The sequence below is a fragment of the Micromesistius poutassou genome, assembly GCF_964030765.1.
Source record: "Micromesistius poutassou genome assembly, chromosome: 17".
Taxonomy (NCBI): domain Eukaryota; kingdom Metazoa; phylum Chordata; class Actinopteri; order Gadiformes; family Gadidae; genus Micromesistius; species Micromesistius poutassou.
Window position 1 is genome coordinate 5476202 of NC_140287.1, and position 18975 is coordinate 5495176.

Sequence of the window (18975 nt, forward strand, 5' to 3'; positions counted from 1 at the left end):
TGCCTTTCAGCTTGTTTTGGTGTTCACTGGTGTACATTACTTTTACTTGAACCACACAATAATTCCAGACAGAAGTCACATCCATGTCTTTATTGATAAAGTGGTTATTTATGTGGAGGAGTTCGGTAGCAAACATGCAATCTGGATGTAAACGCCCTTAAATACAAAGTGGACAAGCCAGTATAAATAATATACAATGTGCGTTTTATGTCACGTAAAATATATATATACTGTGTATATTTATATGTATAAAACATGCTGCTTGGTTAAGGAGGAGCACTTCACACAAAAAACACAAGTTGCTCTCCCCCTACTAGGTGAGCCACACACACACTCACACCAAAACGTGTCCACACTAAAGAGTTTGGTTACTTTTAATACAAAAATATCAGGACAAACTTTTTTTTTTTAGGAAAAAAATATACTATTGAAATCTATAGTGCTGTTCGGTTCATACAATTGTGTGGGGTTATCTTGTTCCTGGGAATCAAAATAGAAAGGGGGAAAAAAATAACAATTCATTTCATTTCAGAATGTTGGAATGTAGAGGGCTGCACTTTAAGGAGTAGATGAGGAGAAACAGAGAAACCATTCAAGTAGATTATGATTAAGGTAGAGTCCTATGTGGTGCACAATATGCACATTCAAAACTTCAAAAAAGAGCGAGGCACCAATCATTAGGAATGCGGAACATCCAAAATGACCTCTTTTACCTTTCCTGTGGGTCGGTCCGTGAGGTGAAGTTCATGGAATTGTGTTAATTCAAGCCGCCCCTTGGCTGTGGTTTGTAGCGTAGGCACACACACTCACACACACACACACACTCGCGCGCACGCCCACCCGATGAGCCGGCTACCGTGAAGAAGCGGTCGGCGACACATGTTCGTTGTTTAAAAAAAACTGAGGTCACACGCTGTGGAGTCGAGTGCGTTCTCCATGACTCCTGTCGCCCAAACCCACGCCGGGGGGGAAGAAGCACGAGGAAAGTTGCAGGTGGAAGGTATACGGGGTTTGTACACATGTATACAACAGCATGAATGAAGAAATCCAGCTTTTTTTTTTTTTTTACTAAATCATAGGTCATGTGATTCTTTTTTGCCCTTTTACTGTAGTGTTTCCCCATGGGACCCTTTAAACAATGACAAAAAAAACATATTTTCCGTTTATCTTTGTGTTGGTCATGCGTCCGAGTTCAGCCATTAACAATTGTAATCCTTGTATGGACGTGGTGGTGCTGTGTTGAGGCAAGCGGTGGCCTATCAGCACTCTCCTTCAAGGACCACTCCTACCCTCCCACCCCAACCATGGCGATAGCCTCCTCTCCCCCAGAACTGGCCATCAGTCAAGACCCAGGGATCCCTTCTGGAAGTATGTGTAGAAAACAAAATAAAACTAATAAAACAAAGCTTTCAGAGTTCCCCAAGCGAGACTCCCGAAACGGTCCTGATGGAGGAGAGTGATGCTTGTGTTCCCCGCATCGTCGCGGCGACCAGGAAAGAACTTCATCCAGGGATAGACAGTGAGGGATACCTTTGGCAGGTCGGGTCGGGGTCCAGATCAGCGCGTGATGTGAACGTGGGGACGCCGAATCGGTCCCGAGGGAGAGTAGGGTGGGGGTGGGGGGGGAAACTGCACCCACATTTCCATCAGCAAGGTTAACTGGAAAGAAGAGAAACCAAGATAAAGGCAGCAACGTTAAATTAAAGTATCACAGCAGGATCACAGAAGGGCACAAAACGTCAGTCTGAGATCAGTGTCTCACAAGAGAAGAGACAATTATGCTGACTGCATAGTTGTCAAAAGGGGATAATGTACTAACCAACCAACAAATGAATGCCAGAACATTAGTTTCATTAAGTAGAAATGTCTAAGTATTGAAAACCTGTACATTTTTTTACTTCTAGAACAACGTTTTTCCGATAAAAAATCCTTGTAAGGAACCGTTCAACTATGTGACATGAGTGGTATTATTAAAAGCATATTGAAGAATTTGTCCACATACTGACAGTTATGCTGCAACACAAAGATGATGGCCGTTTTATTTCACATTAATGACTCCTAAAGACTACATGTAATTCATGTAGTGTGTTTAACAGTTCCACATCATGTGGGTTAAACAATACCATCCTGTAGTCTTCAACTGTACCGAATATAACAGACCCAGCACAGAAGTGGCATTCTACATATATATCAGAGGGGTCTATCACTTTTGGCTACAATGTACTTTCCTTGAGTTAAAAAAGTAGCAGAAACGCAAAATGAAAAAAAAAAAAAATCAAAATGATTAAACTGTAACTTTTCCACAAAGCTGACTTTGTGGATATTTAAAACTGCACTGGTCTTTTTTTTATCTCTATGAAAGATGTAGAAGACACCCTGAGTAATACATCATTCCACCATAAGATGGCGACAGTAAGCCAAGCGATAGTCTTTGCACACAATCCTTAATATAGACATTGTCCTATTGACACAACAATGGACAGTGGAGTTACATTTCAAGGTTAGGATTAATGATCGATAAGCTGAAACTAATAGGTTTACAGTTCCATTCCAATTAAATGAACTATCATTCACCTCCATTAACAATCAGGCAAACTAGAACTTAACCTGAGCCTTATGGCTCTCCTCAGTATCCAAGACACAGCTCTTCAAAATAAAAGCCAAAAGGTGTCATTCATTAGTAACTCCATCCCCTCATTGAACATATGTTCTGCACAAGACATATTTGGTTGCTTAGCAATCCCTTCACACACTGCACTGCACAACAACAAAAAATAACACACTGCACACAGGTTGTCATGGTTACCCTACGGGCTCATCAAAAACGAATAGATGAACAGTCATCATCAATATCATCCAGGTCCCAGTGCCAGTCCTGGAGACCCACATCCAGTCGCCTGGAAGTTAAGAGTTTCTGCTTTGTATGTCAAACACACAGGACACAGCAACACATGTATGACCAGTCATATGATTGCGCAACCATGGCTGAGCTACCTAAAACATACATTAAAGCTCTGCATGAAACGGTTCAGTCACAGTGCCAACATACTGGTTAGAATTTCCATCTCAAATGATCGTAGAATAAATATTTTGGAAGGGTGAAACAGTGACTTTTTGTGTGACTATGCATCCTTTAGAACCAGAAACAGTAATCAACACCATTGGTACTGGGCCGTTACAGTATGGCAAGTATCAGCACCTGGCAAAAACATCAGCCAATCACTACAAACTATGGCAGTAACCAGACAGACAGTGGTGTCCTTGAGAGTTTATCACCAGTGAGTCATTGAGAATAATCAATGGAGCGGGTAGGGGCTGGGGGGTACAAGGAACCGCGACAGAGTTACGCTCCAATGAGACCTCTGCGTCAGCAAGTGCGCAGACATCCAAGAGCCACGCAAAGACGCGTTCACGGACCTTCACATGTGCGCAAAGACACGCAGAGACTCCCGGAGGTCAGCACTGAGCCGCCCGTCTCTAGGGAGGTGTGAGGTCAACCTATCGCCCGGTCGGTACGGAACAGACCCCCTGCAGCGTAGTGCATCGCCACGATCGCCGGACACAACGGGGAATCAAAACAAAAGGGTTCCCCGGCGCGTTCCCGCTCACCTGCTCTTGCTGGGAGGCAGCTGCCGACTGGGCCTCCGCATGGACTGGCTGGGCTGCACCTTCATGGAGGCGCGCGGGGACGAGCGGGCAAAGTGCTCCGTGACCGGGGGCTTCTTGGGGATCTTCTTGACCAGCCGGCTCACCCACTTCTGCTGCTCCTCCTGGGAGACGGCCAGCAGCAGCAGGTTCTTGGCCGACGACACGTCGTAGTTGACTGAGGGAGGGGAAGACGGGGTTAGAGGTAAAAGTCACGGTGGGCCTGTTTGGGTGGAGATGACGAGCGGTGCTGTGGGTGTTCATTTTGGGCCAAGTGTAGATTCAGATTATGGATTCTTTAGATGGAACCAGTGGCTACTGTGGGAGGAGAGGTTAGTCGTGTTACATAATGGTCGTGTCCCGATTGGTAGAGTAGGACGATCACAAAGATCAAAATTCACTCCAGGAAATTTGTCGATTTCAGAAGTATTGTAGATTGGTTTCAAACTGATTCTGATGTTTAGGCAAACATTGAGCCATATTTCTATCAAACATTGTATAATTCCTTTTAGATACGGGCTAAAGGCCTAAAAGGTTAAAGACGACCTTGTTTACTATTACATAAGGCGTGCCATGAGGCCAAGAGCCTCTAGAGGTTGTCTCTATTCCATGACTCTTTTCCAGAGGAAGGTTCCTAATAAGGAACATCTCCTAGATATGCATCAAGGTTGGAAGAAGAAACACCCCAACGCGGTTGGGACGCAGCCAACGGAATGTGTTTACAAAGACGTCAAGAGGAGACGCGAACCTTGCTCCGCAGGGCTGAACCGTAACGTGGAAACGAGCATAAGAAAACACAGCCCACGACTTTACATTCCTCTATACGTGTTGGCCGGTCTCCAGTAAACACGGTATAGTCAGTGTGGAACTCACAGCACTAAAGAAAGTCATTTATTTTCCAAACAACGATGAAGGAAGCGCAACGCGGGTGAACCCAGAAATGGGTGAAAAATTGGGCTGAGCCTATAATCAAATATAATTGTTGTTGAAACATCCTAGAAACGAAAACCAGTTAAAGTCCGATACCGTACTTTCAATTTCAAACCCTCCACTAGACTGTGTAAAATGTCTAAAGCATAAGCGTATTGTGATATTACAATTATTATACAATTAATTACAATTATAAATCACAATTAATTAATATTAATTGTGATATTAATTAATTCCCCATGAATATTGTGATATTGTGACTCCATCGCCAAACAACAGACACAAGCGAACGACCCCACTATAGAGAGCCTCCTCCCACCTCGGCACGGGGCGATGACCTCCTCCTTGCGGTCCATGTGGTCCTTGTGGCATTTGATGTGGCAGCGGCGGCACTCCAGCGCGGGCGGCGGCTTGAACATGTTCCACAGCGGCTTGGTGCACGCCTCGCAGTTGGTGGGGAAGTGGTAGAGCGTGGGGATGAACTCGTGGCCCTTGTGGCTGATGTAGCTGGACTTCTCCCCGATGGGCAGCGGCTCCACCTCCGGCTCCTTCTTGCTCTCGCCCTCGTTGGCGTACAGGATCTGCCGAAGGGGAGAGCGAGAGAGAGCGAGAGAGCGAGAGCGAGAGAGAGAGAGAGAGAGAGTCAGGGATTCCTACGATGGTGGCAATCGGTGGTCGCTGCTAAAACAGATGAACGCTGAACATCGGATTTATTTGATGAAGTAATCGTGACTTTGGTTACTCTACTAATCAGGTGCAAGGAACTGGAAGGAGCTGGACGGACCACTATGGTGTATTCAGAAAGAGAGCGAGAGAGAAAGAACAAGAGAAAGAGAGACAGAGGGAAGTCTTTACGGGCCAAGTTGTGGTTAGGCATCTTCCCACGGATGTTTATGCCAGGGGCATTGGGTATCGAACCCAGAACACCCTAGCCACGGCTAGACTGTTCTGCCCCTTGAATAACTACAATAACAATAACCTAAAGACGAATAGCATATTGGCTGCCGCAGCTGAAATCCAGCACATCACATGATTGCGCAAGTTGAAACGTTATTCTGGGAAATATTGTGTAGAAAATGACCTGGAATATCCGTGGGATTTCTTTGGCGTCTGCGCGGTACACATCCGTTTGAGTGACAGGCCTCACGTGGAAGAGTTTGCTGCGAGAAGGAGAAAGGACTTCATCATGTAATTTACACTGCAATCACACACAGAGCACCGTGTTATTACGCACATCACCACAGGAATGCCCTAAAACCTTTTTTTTTTTTGGTACACGTTTTCCAAAAAAACTATCGGATCTCGTCCATTACAGGGTTGAATTTTTCACGCTTATTAAATCTGACAGTAGGGACAACCATCAATTCAAAGTGGGCAGTCTTGACGCTGTACTCACTCTATATCCAGAACCATGTAAGGTATAGACTGCTCCTTGTCTTGTTCGTTGTTGTAGAACAGAATCTTCTTGCTGCTGACGATGACGTACTGTGAAAACGACACAATCCAAACACATCAGGACTCAGGAGGTTTTTATTGTGTCTATGTTTAATGTTGATATTTTGGCGCCGCAATGTGAAGCTGCGGCCTGTTTAATTTCACCGCACCTTCTTGACCCATCCAAACTTCTTTGTGTTGTTGCGGACAGGGAGCGATAGCCAGCCCTCCAGCCTCGTTTCTACGCAGACAAGGGAACAACACAAACATTTCGGACAAAAAAACACGACTATGAAAAACATATGTTTTTTATGCAAACAAGAAGGGCCTGTGATAATATAATATAAGTCTGTCTTTGCGCACTGAGCCATGTAGGTTTTGATTCTGTGCTGGTCTGCAATTCGTGAACAACACTGACCTAAAATGAGGAGTATTCTCTAGTGTAATGCCTCTGGCTGTTTACATGGAGAGTACACAAAGTTTAAAGTGCAATTTTACAATTTACCTTCCCCTGCGAGTGCAGGGCACATTCACCACTACGCAGTGGACGTTTACTCTGATATTTACTTTGCGGATCAGGGTAAACACAATATTGTTGGTGGGGGCTTTTAACACGATTTATGTTTTGTTTAACATACTATGTTGACATACTGAACATTTATGGTTTATAGCGTAGCAAAATGTGTTGAATAAGAGTCAGAGGACTAAAGGGATATAGATAGATGGACATAGAAGGTAGATTATAATATATTTAGAATTACTTGAAAATACTGGATGTGTAATGTTCAACCTATATATACACTATATATGAAAATATATATGGTAGTCTATTATTTTTTTGTCATATTTGTTCATTTGTTCAATCATCTTAAGATCCCGGCGTTATCAATAAATTGATGAATGAGCTGACAAAGCTGACATGGATCTCTGGCTCTATGAATAAGACAGAGATCCATTCAAATAAATGAGCCAAATACCCGAGACAGGAGTCAACCACTCTATTTCATCCTAGACAAACCAGAAAGGGGGCTCAATGTTCAAAATACCGGAATTGTCCTTTAAATACATTGCCCTTTCTACAATGCATTCTTTTACTTTGCCTTTATTTTCTTTTATGTATCTTTTTTTTTTTATTACTTAATTTTATTGTATGACAATGTTTCTATGTGAAGCACTTTCAGCCTGCCTCGTGCATGAAAAGTGCTATATAAATAAAGTTGGCTTGCCTTACTCAATCGTTTTGGGGGAGTGGCTTTAGAGGGCGGCGTAAACGAAGCAGTGGTTTTTACTTTCCAAATCCAACAGGACTTTGGACTGGTTCCTCCAAATTGCCTACCCTAGCTTTAACTAACAATAACATGCATACGTTGTTCTTCTGGTAACAGAATGCACTGCGGCCCCCACTGAGGGGTCCCTGGGCTACCTGTGTAGGCGTCGTCCGTGTCCATCTCGGGCCCGCTGCACACGCTGGCTGTGTCCATGGACTGCACGCTCAGGGTCTGCAGCGTGTTCCTCAGCTGCTCAATGTCGCTGTCCTTGCTGTCCAGGGCCATCTGCAGCTCAATGCGCATCTGGTTCTCATCCACCATTTGCTGCAGAAAAAGGACAAAGGGGGGAAAGGTGTTGATGAACCTTTTATTGATCAACATATCCTGACGTGGGGCTGGAGACTGGCGAGGCTGGCACTTAAGAATAGTAGCAATCTCTGTTGTGTACGGGGAATGGGTTAACCTAGCGATTGTTAGTGCTTGGCACTTGTTTCTATGAACATCATTACTGTACCGACAGCCATATATTGTTTCTCTTTCTTCGGACAAATGTACATACTGTAAGTCGCTTTGGATAAAGGCGTCTGTTAAATGTAAATGTTATCCTTACGTACGTTGCCCTCATGTGTCCTGTATTTAATGTGTTTCATATTCTAATGTCTATTGTGTAACTTTTAGTAAAGGCCTAACCAGAGACGGGGGTTGCAAATTGGTCTTGCCTAGAAACCTGTGTGCATGGCATCTATTTTATATTTCATATGAAACGATGTACAATGTATTGCTCAATAAACTTCTAAACTTAACTTATACTATCATTTTCTACTGGTGCCACTAGCTTCTTTTTTTTTTAACGAACCCTGACCCCCCCTCAAACCCCCTCCCCCGTGCCCACTGACCGCCTGCGCGTCGTTGATCTCGCGCTGGTACTTGATGATGGTGCTGTTGAGCTTCTCCTTCTCCGACCGCAGCTCCAGCTGCAGCTTCCGGTTCTCCTTCTCCTTGCGACGCAGCTCCGTGTCGTTGCCACGGCGACTGCCCACGCCGCGCAACTCCTTCCTGTTCATGATCTCCGCCAGCTTGTTGACGGCCTGCCGGGAGCAAACGGGGCGGGGCGGTTCCCCCGACGTTTAGTACGAGTTGTGTTTCAAATGGACCCCCACGCATCGTCTATGAGGCGCTATATTATGGGGGGGCGTTTCATTCTTAAGCATTGATCGTCACAGTTAACACCGCCTTGGCTGATATGAGGAGTCGTCTATGAGGGGTTATCTCCTCTATCAAGTAGCATCACACATTCCATTCAGTAGTGGTTGGCTAATATCACAGGTCCACTCCCATCTGTGGGGGGAGACACCATCCATGCATCGAACACGTCCGTCCGTCCGCCCACAGGCCGCGCTCCTCACCTGGGTCTTGAGCGTCCTCTCCGACCACAGCTGCTTCTCGAAGGTCTGCTTCACCTGGCTGATCTGCTGCTCCCAGTTCCTGATCTTATCGCCGTCTGCGGATGGCAGCACGCGATCGCGGTTAAACACAAAGTTGAGCCAAAAAATAAATACAGTAAAATAAATTAATAATAATAACAGAGCAGAGTATAAGTGGCTGTAGTTTCCCTCGCTTCGTTTTTTTTGGAACAACATTTCTAAAGCGTCATTGAGCGTCTGTGCAGACGCGGCTGTGTGCTTTGGGCTCGAGGTGGATGTTTAGCAGTGATTGAGATGGCAGCCAGTAGTGGGAAGCCCTCACCTTCCATGAGGTCCTTCAGCTTGTTGTTGAGCTCCTCCTTCTCATAGGCTAGGTTGGCCACGTCGTTGGTGAGCGTGCGGTTGGCCTCCTCCAGCTGTGTGTGTTTGTGTGTGTTTGTGGGGGACAGAAATGTTGTCAGAAACGTGTTTCATCATCTTTGCTAAACATTGCTCACGTTAAAACACTCATCCCTCATCTTAGAAAACGACAACACACACACACACACACACACACACTCACACAACAGGTCGGGTCGGGTTTAAAGTACATCCTTTGAGTCGTGCTGTTTGCGGTGTTTCATCGATATAAAGCACCACAGCGTGCGATCGACACAAGGCACTTATGTTACTGATATTTCGGAAGTCTCTACATCAATCTAACCATCAAATTGTATTAAACAGCACTCCAACCGGTTTGATATGGCATCGCCTCTCCCGATTAAAGTCACTCAATACCACGCCGGGTTTGTTCAGAGTTCACCTAGACTCTGCGTAGCCAGCCCCTCCCACCCCTCCTACTTATTGTATTGCACGTCCTGGCACTTAATTTACACACTTATTGTATGTCGTAATTGGTTATAGTACTTAGTTGTGTAGCATCTTATCCTAGCTATCTTTGTTGTGTACAGGGAATGGGTTAACCTAGCGATTGTTAGTGCTTGGCACTTGGTTCTACGAACATCCTTACTGTCCCGACAGCGACATATCGTTTCACCTTCTTATGACAAATGTACTTATTGTAAGTCGCTTGGGATAAAAGCGTTGGCTAAATGCCCTAAATGTTAATGTAAATGTTTGACCCAGAGTGGGTGTGGAGACAAGAGGCCGAGCGGGGGCAGGCGGACAGACGGACAGACGACCCCAGACGGACCCCACTCACCGAGCCGATGGTGACGTCCTTCTCCCCCAGCTCCTGGCGGTGGCGGGCCATCATCTCCTTGAGCTCCAGCTCCTTCATGATCTTCTCCTTCTCCAGGTCCGAGTACTGCTCCTCGGCGATGGAGCGCGCCAGCTGTTCCGAGTCCGCCTTGGTCAGGGTGATCTCCAGCTGGGCCGCCAGAGAGTCCCTGTGTGTGTGAGGGAGGGGGGGGGGGGGGGGGGAGAAAGAGAGCCAGATTTAGCATTTCATGCACCTGTGCCCATCATGGAACAGAAGCCCTGATTGGTCAGAAACGAGCCGATGCTCGGTTCTCATAGAGCATTTCACAGACTTATTGCTAGTCTGTGAAATGGCTTTGCCATTCCTAAGAAATGACACTCAAATAATAACTCCTGAATCTTATCAACAGCACCGCAATTCCCTCTCCAAGAAGGTTTAACCATGGTGAGTGGGGGGCTGTCAAGTGCAAATCAAAAATAGTTCAAGATAAGGGGACCGAAAAGAGTGTGCAAAAATAAAGATTAAGCCACTGAGGAACTTTTACGAAAGAAAAAATATGGTGAGAGTAAGATGGAGCGAAACAGACTGCATCCATCCACTTTGGTCCTTGCGTTTGGTCCTTCTCTACAGTATTTACAGTAACAGTTTACTAGCAGATGAAGTGTGTATGTGTGTCCTCCTCTCCCACCTCTCCTCCTGCAGGTCCTGCAGCGACTGCTGGGCGTCTTTGGATAGTTTGTTCCTGTCTTCACACTCCTCCTTCAGCTCGCGCACCTGCGTCTTGTACAGCGTCTGAGTCCAAACAAGAAAACCCAGCCTCAACATTCAGTCATTCCTCGCAATGCACTTATTCTTATGAATCCAAAAGATATAAACATGTATTAAATAGGATATGTATTTATATTAACATTTATAAAAAAACTATAATACATTAAAGAAATATTGTCATATACATAATTTCCTTCTGTATATTTTTTTAAATATATATATATTTTTGTATTTTCTAAGCTATTATATATAAATATATATTCAATATAATAATAAATTCAATATAATTTTCTATAAACTACTAAACTCACAGAGAAATACTGCTCAGCTTCCAACTGGTCTTGGAGTTCCTTCATTTGGCCGTCAGAGTCTTGCCTTTCCCTGGGACGGGAGGGAGAATAACACTTCATTCAAATCCACTTCTCAGACATTATTACAAGGGCAGATCGCTTTCACAACGAGATGGTAATGGAGATTACTGCAAAAATTACTGCAAAAAACACACAACTTTAGAAAAGAATGAAAGTGAGATCACACAAGGGGCAGATGTGTGTCATATTAAGATTATAATCTAGATAAGTATACCTCTGAAAAACATACAACTTTAGGGAAATAAAGAAAAATAAATCACCACATGGGCAGATGTGTGTCATAAGCAGATTATAATTGAGATAGGTGAGCCCCTGAGGAAGAGAAATACAACGTCAGGTCAGAAAGAAAGAAAAGAAAGAAACGAGAGAGAGAGAGAACCAGAGACCTAGAGAGAGCCAGAGACAGAGAGAGTGAGACAGAGACAGAGAGAGTGAGACAGAGAGCGAGACAGAGAGAGCGAGACAGAGAGAGAGTGTGAGAGAGAGCGAGACCGACATAAAGAGAACCAGCCAACCAGCCAGCCAGATGTGTGATCATAATGGAGATAACTTTCACCACGGAACAATTAAACACTAGAACAACCGCTGCAGCCTCCTGGATGAGACGGGGGGGAAAAAGGGCCCACGGGGGTGTACGGACTTGCGTAACTCCTGGTTCTGCTTCTCCATGCTCCTCTTGATGTCCAGCAGGTGGTTGACCTCCTGCTTCAGCTGCTTCTCCGAGGTGCGCAGCGCGTTGAGCTGCTGGGTCTGGCCCTTCAGGTCGTTCTGCGTCAGGCTGCGCTTCTGGCTCTCCTGCTCGATCCTCAGCGTCAGGTTCTTCACCTGGGGGGCGGCGGGAGAGGGTTATTGGGGTACGACGTGGGGGGGGGTGGGGGGGGAGCGTGGCTGAATGGGTGAGGGCTAGCGTTGTCTTGGTCAGTGGTTCTCAAATGGGCGTTACCCCTAGGGGTACTTTGGAGTACTGCATGGGGATACTGCTAACTATTCTATTATTTTCACCCTGAGCAAGTTTCAATTGTGAAAGCTTGACGATAGAAAATCAAGAAAATGGACGCGTGGTTGAAACGTAAATCTGAAAACAAGGTGAAAGGAGAATTCGGGGAAAATAAATCACATCCAGAAACACCAAAATGTCAGTTTCAGGAAGAATCTGTTTGAATGGGATTCATCTCTACATGCTCTGACCCTCCCCTGGAGTATTTGCACCCTTCAATGTTCATGTTTACACTGCCAAATAGAATGCATACACATATTTATTTGTAAATGTCTAGGTCACAATGCACGTCCTATGTTTTTTTGTCGGAGACATTTCACAGTTGTCGCACATTTCAGAGTGTAAAGTTCTTTGGAACGAGAACTTTTTCGTAGCGAATACAATTTAGATTGTTTGCTTCGATTGTGCCCAACCTCACTCGCAAGTATCTAGATAAAGACACAACACAACCTCTGCACACACACACACACACACACACACACACACACACACACACACACACACACACACACACACACACACACACACACACACACACACACACACACACACACACACACACACACACCTCCTCGGTGAGCCGGTCCTTGTGCCGCCGCAGCTCCTCCAGCTTCTGCAGCGCCTGCTTGTAGTCACAGTCCAGCATGCTGCTGCGCTTCTCCAGCTCCAGCATGCCGTTCTCCAGACGCAGCTTGGCCGCCCGCTCCTCCGCCAGCTTCTGCTCCAGGTCTGGGAGGGAGGGCGGCCGAGAGACAGATTTAGGCCCCTGTCCCAATTCTCCCCCTTCCCCTAGATTTGAGCCCTAACCCTAGATTTTGCACGTTCCCACGAAGGGGTAGGGAGTGCCGATACTTAAGGGAGCAAGGGGGAGTGCTGTTTCTCCCTTAGAATGATCCCTTGAACGCTATCCAGCTCGGTAGTAGGGATGTGAATAACTCCAATTTTTCATGGTCGAATAATCAGTGGGTGGTATGAAAGAATAATTGATCTGTCCGTTAATTCTTGTTTATTTGAATGGGAAAAAATGTTAACGGTCCAAATGTTAAAAATTGGCTTTGACCATCGGGAACGAATAATCAAATAATCAAATATTCGGACCCATCCCTACTCGGTAGCTGACTTGCAGCTAAGCGGCACTCAAAGCAAGTGTTCTTGTTCAGAGGAGGGAAATGGGACTGGGCCTTAGTGTTAAATATATATACACATGTCGTGGACACCCAACCTTGTGATGGCTAAACATGTGAGGATGCATCTTCCAGTGTTCCGACAGTACGACATTCCAATGAGGAGTCGAAGCCTGCAGGACAGTGTGCCAGACTCGATGGACACTAGGGGCGCACTCACACTAGGCAAAGTTGCCTTGTACAGTACTCAAGTAAGATTGCCTGCCCCCCCCCCACTGTGCCGCTGGCCTGTGCTCAGGCAATCTCAACTGGGCCTGAGTACGGTTGCCTCTTGTACACATAGGTTGCGTATCCGTCTGTGCACGTGTCGGCTCATTAGCGTCTGTACCATGGCCTGAGCACACCTCTCAGAAGTGTACTGAGGCCACGGAATTTGACTGTACTTGAGTACGGATGGCGTGCTCACACTAGCCAAACGATCTAGACTTTAGGGGTCAAACGTACTCTACGTTTGTCCAACATACAGATGGCCTAGTGTGAGTGCGCCCTAGGATGTCATTGGAATCAATGAGCGCCAAGCGTTACACATACCGTTTGAGACATGGGTATCAAATCACGTATCATTACTATTATCAGGCCTGCCGAGTTTAGTAAAATGCCCCTAAATCAAACAGAACGGCTGCTGTGGTTGAGGGTTTAAAGAAAAAAAGAAGAATAGGCCTACATGGCTTTGTTCGGCTCTTATTTCACTATGTTGCGCAATGTTAGGATATATTGTTCTAAAAATAATACCAACAATGGCGTTACAATAATCAAATACAGAAACGATAACGAACAAACGAAAATAACGAATCACACAGTGGAACGCCCGGCCATGGATCAGAATAAAGCCGGTTGGACAGAGCCCCCGGGGGCGTTGGGGCCCGGCTCGCGTACCCTTGGTAGACTCGGACTTGGCCCCCTCGATGGTCTCTGTGATCTTGCTCTTGTCGGCCAGCCGGGCCCTGGTGGCCTTGTGGGAGGCCTCCTCCTGCTCCAGGCCCTGCTGCAGCACCTTCAGCTTGTAGGTCAGGTCGATCTCCTTGTTGCTCTTCTCCTGCACGCACAGAGCAGGACGCGAGGGTCAGAGTGAGCGTGAGGGTCAGAGTGAGCGAGGGTCAGAGTGAGCGAGGGTCAGAGTGAGCGAGGGTCAGAGTGAGCGAGGGTCTGAGCACGCTGTATTTGCCCGCGATTGTCTTTTATGTTTTTATGATTGTATTTATGATACTGCTCGCCGTTTATGATTGTAGGTCTGTCTAATGGTCTCATGTCTGACTGACTCTGGCACTTTGTGACACAGGAGAGATTTCTGAACCAATCGGGCAAGATAAGGTTTATTATCGCGTCTTATCTTATGTTTTCCTTCAGGAGAAAATGAAAACACTCAAAGGATGCCCATATTTGAACAATCTTATAACTACCGACAGAAGTGGTGTTGTAGAGTGCTTGGCACTAGTTCTTGGCACTTGGTTCTATGAACATCCTTACTGTACCGACAGCGATATATTGTTTCTCTTTCTTCTGACAAATTTACTGGATTTTTTTTATATGTCCAATATCCAAACATTAACACAGAAAGAGCGTCATCTCTGGTCAAACATAGCCCCTGTGGTCAGACCATGATTTAAATTATAGAGTATAACAATTGGCATCCATTTGAACCAAATCAAAAGGTGCATTCGTACAAATGTGTTTAGTCCTGCACCTTGTGGTTTGATTTAAGTAGTGTGTTAAGTGTTTTTTTTCAAGTCAGTTTTCTCCTCCTGCTGCTTTTACCTTCTCCAGGTCGGTGAGCTTCTCGTGGAGATGCCTCTTATCCGTCTCCGCCTTGGCCAGGGACTGCCTGACCGTCCGCAGGTCCTCCTCCAGACCCGACACCCGCCCTGCAACACCCAATACCCAACAGCACGTCACAACGGGGAGATGCAGGCAACACAGCTGGCTGGGTTTATAGTCGTCGCTGGGTCAATAAAACACTCCCCACTCGGATGATGCATATGAACCTGTTTGTTCAATCTCCTATGCTGTCTTAAAAGGAGATGATGAAAGGAGATTGTACGGTTATTAACTTGTGTATACTTCCTGTAGGGTTTCACACATGGTTGTACTGGCCAGTTCCCAGAAGTGATTACACACTCATACCATTAGCTGTGCACCTTTATAGTGTCCCCATCCCTAATATGGTGAGGTGAGGCCTGGGCAATAAAACAATAAATGATAGTATCGTGATAGACTTTTGATCAATATCAATATAAAACATGTTCAATATATATCGATAAGAGACTGGACCACCGAATCTAGCAGCTGGGTTTGTTACACAAACACGGCTCCATACTTATTTACAATATTTAATATTTTCATTGTTGTGCCGACATTGGAGTATTTATCAATGGAGAACAGTGGAAGGTCATATTAAGTGTTAAACAGAAGTGTTTAAAGCATGGTAATTCATAGTCTTTTAGGTAATTAAAATTATCAATGGTTATCGATATCGATCAATATGATCAAGTTATATCGTGATATGTCTTTCAGCCATATCGCCCAGGCCAAGGTGAGGTAATCCTTTAGATTGACCAAACTATTCAGTTCCCACACAAACTGTGCGGCTCCTCCAGCCAGGCGTCTACCCACCCCCTCAAACCTTTTCCCCTACCCACTCACTAAAACCTCCCATCAGACCCTCAATACCCTTTCAAATGACTGGCTGAACCGTGGCCTCGCCGCAGTGCCCCCCCGCCCCCCCCCCCCCGCCCCCCCCCCCTCGCCGTCACCCACCCAGCAGGTCGGCGATGGCCTCCGAGCCCTGGCTGTGCTCGCGGCGCTCCGCCTCCAGCGCCGCCTGCAGCCCGATGCACTCCTTCTCCAGGCTCAGCTTGCTGCGCTCCAGCAGGCAGCACTTGTCCTGCAGCTCGCGGCCGTGCCCCTCCAGCTGCTGCAGCTGCTTGCTGCCCTCCGTCTGGGCCTTGCGCAGCCGCAGCGACGCCTCCGCCTCGGCCCGCAGCGAGGCGTTGGCCTCCTCCAGCTGCAGCCCGGTCAGGAATAAGCTCAGTTTCAGAATGTACTCACTAAGGCACCTGTATGCACTCGGTGTGAATCAGGGCTTCAAGCGATGGCTGATTACATTTCAACTGGTTGCTTAAAACTGGTTGCTTATAACACCTGGACAACACATCTGTAGTCAATGCTGGTCAATAGTGATTTCAATGACGTCCTCCATAAAATCCCATCCTATAACTGTAAGTAGGATTTCTGCAAATAGAAAACGCTGGCCAGCCATTTCTCTTTGTTTACAAGAAGCTTGATTCTTCTTGAGGACAGTTGGTACAGCTACAACTCTTTTCTTGGGTTGGATCCTATCTTTAGTTATTTAGGTATTTAATTTTGTTCATTCAAGCAGAGGGGTTGTGTAGGCTTGAGGCCCTTCCAGTAAGTAGGTGGGAGACTTTCAGAATAAAATAAAAAAATACTTTTTATGAGGGGTTTTGGTGATGCCAATAGTAGGATTATTGTAAACAAAGAGAAATGGCTGGCCAACATTCACATTTTTCCTCACTACCATGCAAACCCTTTTAGAGGACAAGCATTTGTTGGTCTTGTGTTCATGTGGGGCGTGCTAGTGTGTCGTTGTGGCGTGGTGTGAGCCTCGCGGTGGGAGGCCTGTGGGAGGACTTGCCTGTCTCTGGAGGTGGATGTTCTTCTCGTTGGAGATGTGAGAGTTCTGGTTGCGTTTCTTCATGTCGTCCAGCTGGTCTCGCAGCCCGTTCACTGCACAACACACACACACACAGCGCGGTCGGTGAGCAACGCAAAAGACATTTTCCTATCACAAATAAATCCTAAGACCACTTCAAAAAAAAAAAATCAATACATAAAGACCATGATAAGTAAAAATACATTATGCTATAACACACAGCCACTTTAAAAGGGCAAAGGGGGAAATAAAACACACTCATGAACAGCATATTCAGAATGTCTATATTGTAATTAACAAAATGACCGCTTTTCCGTTTCGAGAAGTTACACACAAGTCACCATGAAATGCAGGAAAAGTGCATGCAGAGTGTGCACGTCGATGACACGTCATCTATAGAGCATGCCCACGCAGCCCTCACCTTCACTCTCCAGGCAGCGCTTCCTGTCCGCCTCGCTCTCCGCCTTGCGGTGGCTCTCCAGGCTCTTGTGCTGCAGCAGGGCCTTCTCTCTCTCCAGCTGCCTCACGCCGGACTCCAGGGCCTTCCGGCCGCTCACCTGAGATCCGCAGCAAGCCAGTTAACCGCCGAGCACACGCCCACACACACTGGGGGCGCCATGTGGCACAGGAGGTGGAGCGCGTTGGCTGGTAACCGGAGGGTTGCTAGTTCGATCCCCGGCTGGCTGTCGCCTTGCGTGGCCGACTCCGCCGTCGGTGTGTGGATGTGTGCATGAATGGGTGAATGTGAGGCAATATTGTACAGCGCTTTGAGTGGCCACTGGTTAGAAACACACTCTATAAATGCAGATCCATGGATTCAACGGCCTATGTTGTAACGGGCACTTGCCACACATTGCAACAACCATCGCAATGTTCCCCTTGGAGTTCGTATAGGACGCAATAAGAAACAGGAAAAGGACAATTGGAATCCACATGTTACATTTCCTGCCCTTTACATCAGCATGGCTGATGTAAAGTACTCCTTACATAACTTTCATCAGCAATGGTGTTCAGGATTCAACCGTGTGGCTGGTGTGGGCACCGATCCGCATAGCGTGTCACCAAACCAGCCGCACAGAGACATTGAATGAGGGGGCCCCCATGCACTTGAAACTAGATGGAAAATGGTATGTTCGGACGGACAAAAGCACCGCATTGGGAAGTGTGAAATGAACCACGGAAGTGTGCACTGGATGCTCAGTCACAACTTTTACCACAACCCCCCCCCCCCCAGTACACCTCAACGACACCACAGGAATGATTAAGTCAGTATTTGCCATTTGCTGTAAATATCTGTCTAATATCATAGTCCAAAATATGTTTTTTTATGACTATTGCAAACCAGAATTAAACAAGACATGATACATGATAGTATGCATAACGCATTAGTGTGCCGGCTCAAGCAGGGACTACAAGGACATGGTGAGAAACGGCTGGCCAACCCACGCAGCACAGGGACTACGTTGTGCCCTGTGGAAATGGCTGCATTCGACGTGCCCATTTCGATTTGGTTCCAAGGACACGGGGGCCTTGAGGGGTCATGTGTTCCAGTGTGACCGGCCTACCTCCTCCTCCAGCTCTTTGGAGATCTTGTCTAGACGACCGGTGGCCGCCCTGCACAACATTGGACAGAGAGAAGGGGTTGATGTTACAGTGACTGTACAAGTGCAGCAAAGCATGCAGACACCAAGGGTTATGCCTTTTGTACGAGTGCAACATATCAAAGAAAAGCATGTTGTGTATTTATAAAAAATAATTACCAATGAAATGATGAACATGGAATTATTTGATGGGATTTTATTTACCCGCCCATAAATAAACCGTCCATTTTGTTGGACTTTTGTTTATAGCAATGGTTAGAATTTGCTGGCTAAGTCCTCTTCACAGGCAGTGGCTGCTACTATGCGGCCATCCCATAACGAGCTCCAATCAGAGCCTCTATTAGCAGCAGCCATGCGTACATTTTACATAGCAACTAACTATGATGATGATTCAATAGGGTATACAAATTATGATCATGAAACACAACCTAGTAATATCCTTTTGCGTCCCAAAGTCATGCCCAAAGAAGGCTAAAATGGGG

At 46.2% G+C, this 18975-nt stretch overlaps 1 protein-coding gene across 1 annotated transcript; it reads right to left on the reverse strand.

Annotated features, from left to right (window-relative positions):
• Nucleotides 1-24: 24 nt before the first annotated feature.
• On the reverse strand, nucleotides 25-18503 carry rock2a (rho-associated, coiled-coil containing protein kinase 2a). The gene is made up of 21 exons (XM_084482593.1): nucleotides 18458-18503; nucleotides 17314-17449; nucleotides 16875-16966; nucleotides 15977-16223; nucleotides 14978-15084; nucleotides 14099-14258; nucleotides 12607-12767; nucleotides 11682-11866; nucleotides 10982-11051; nucleotides 10591-10694; nucleotides 9903-10089; nucleotides 9024-9117; nucleotides 8684-8778; nucleotides 8174-8365; nucleotides 7433-7601; nucleotides 6180-6250; nucleotides 5972-6060; nucleotides 5657-5735; nucleotides 4895-5156; nucleotides 3610-3823; nucleotides 25-1659 (listed from the first exon to the last, which is right to left on the reverse strand). Exons 3-21 carry the CDS (start codon nucleotides 16935-16937, stop codon nucleotides 1656-1658), a joined length of 2553 nt encoding a protein of 850 aa, XP_084338719.1. The 5' UTR covers nucleotides 16938-16966; nucleotides 17314-17449; nucleotides 18458-18503; the 3' UTR covers nucleotides 25-1655.
• Between the last annotated feature and the right edge of the window lie 472 nt (nucleotides 18504-18975).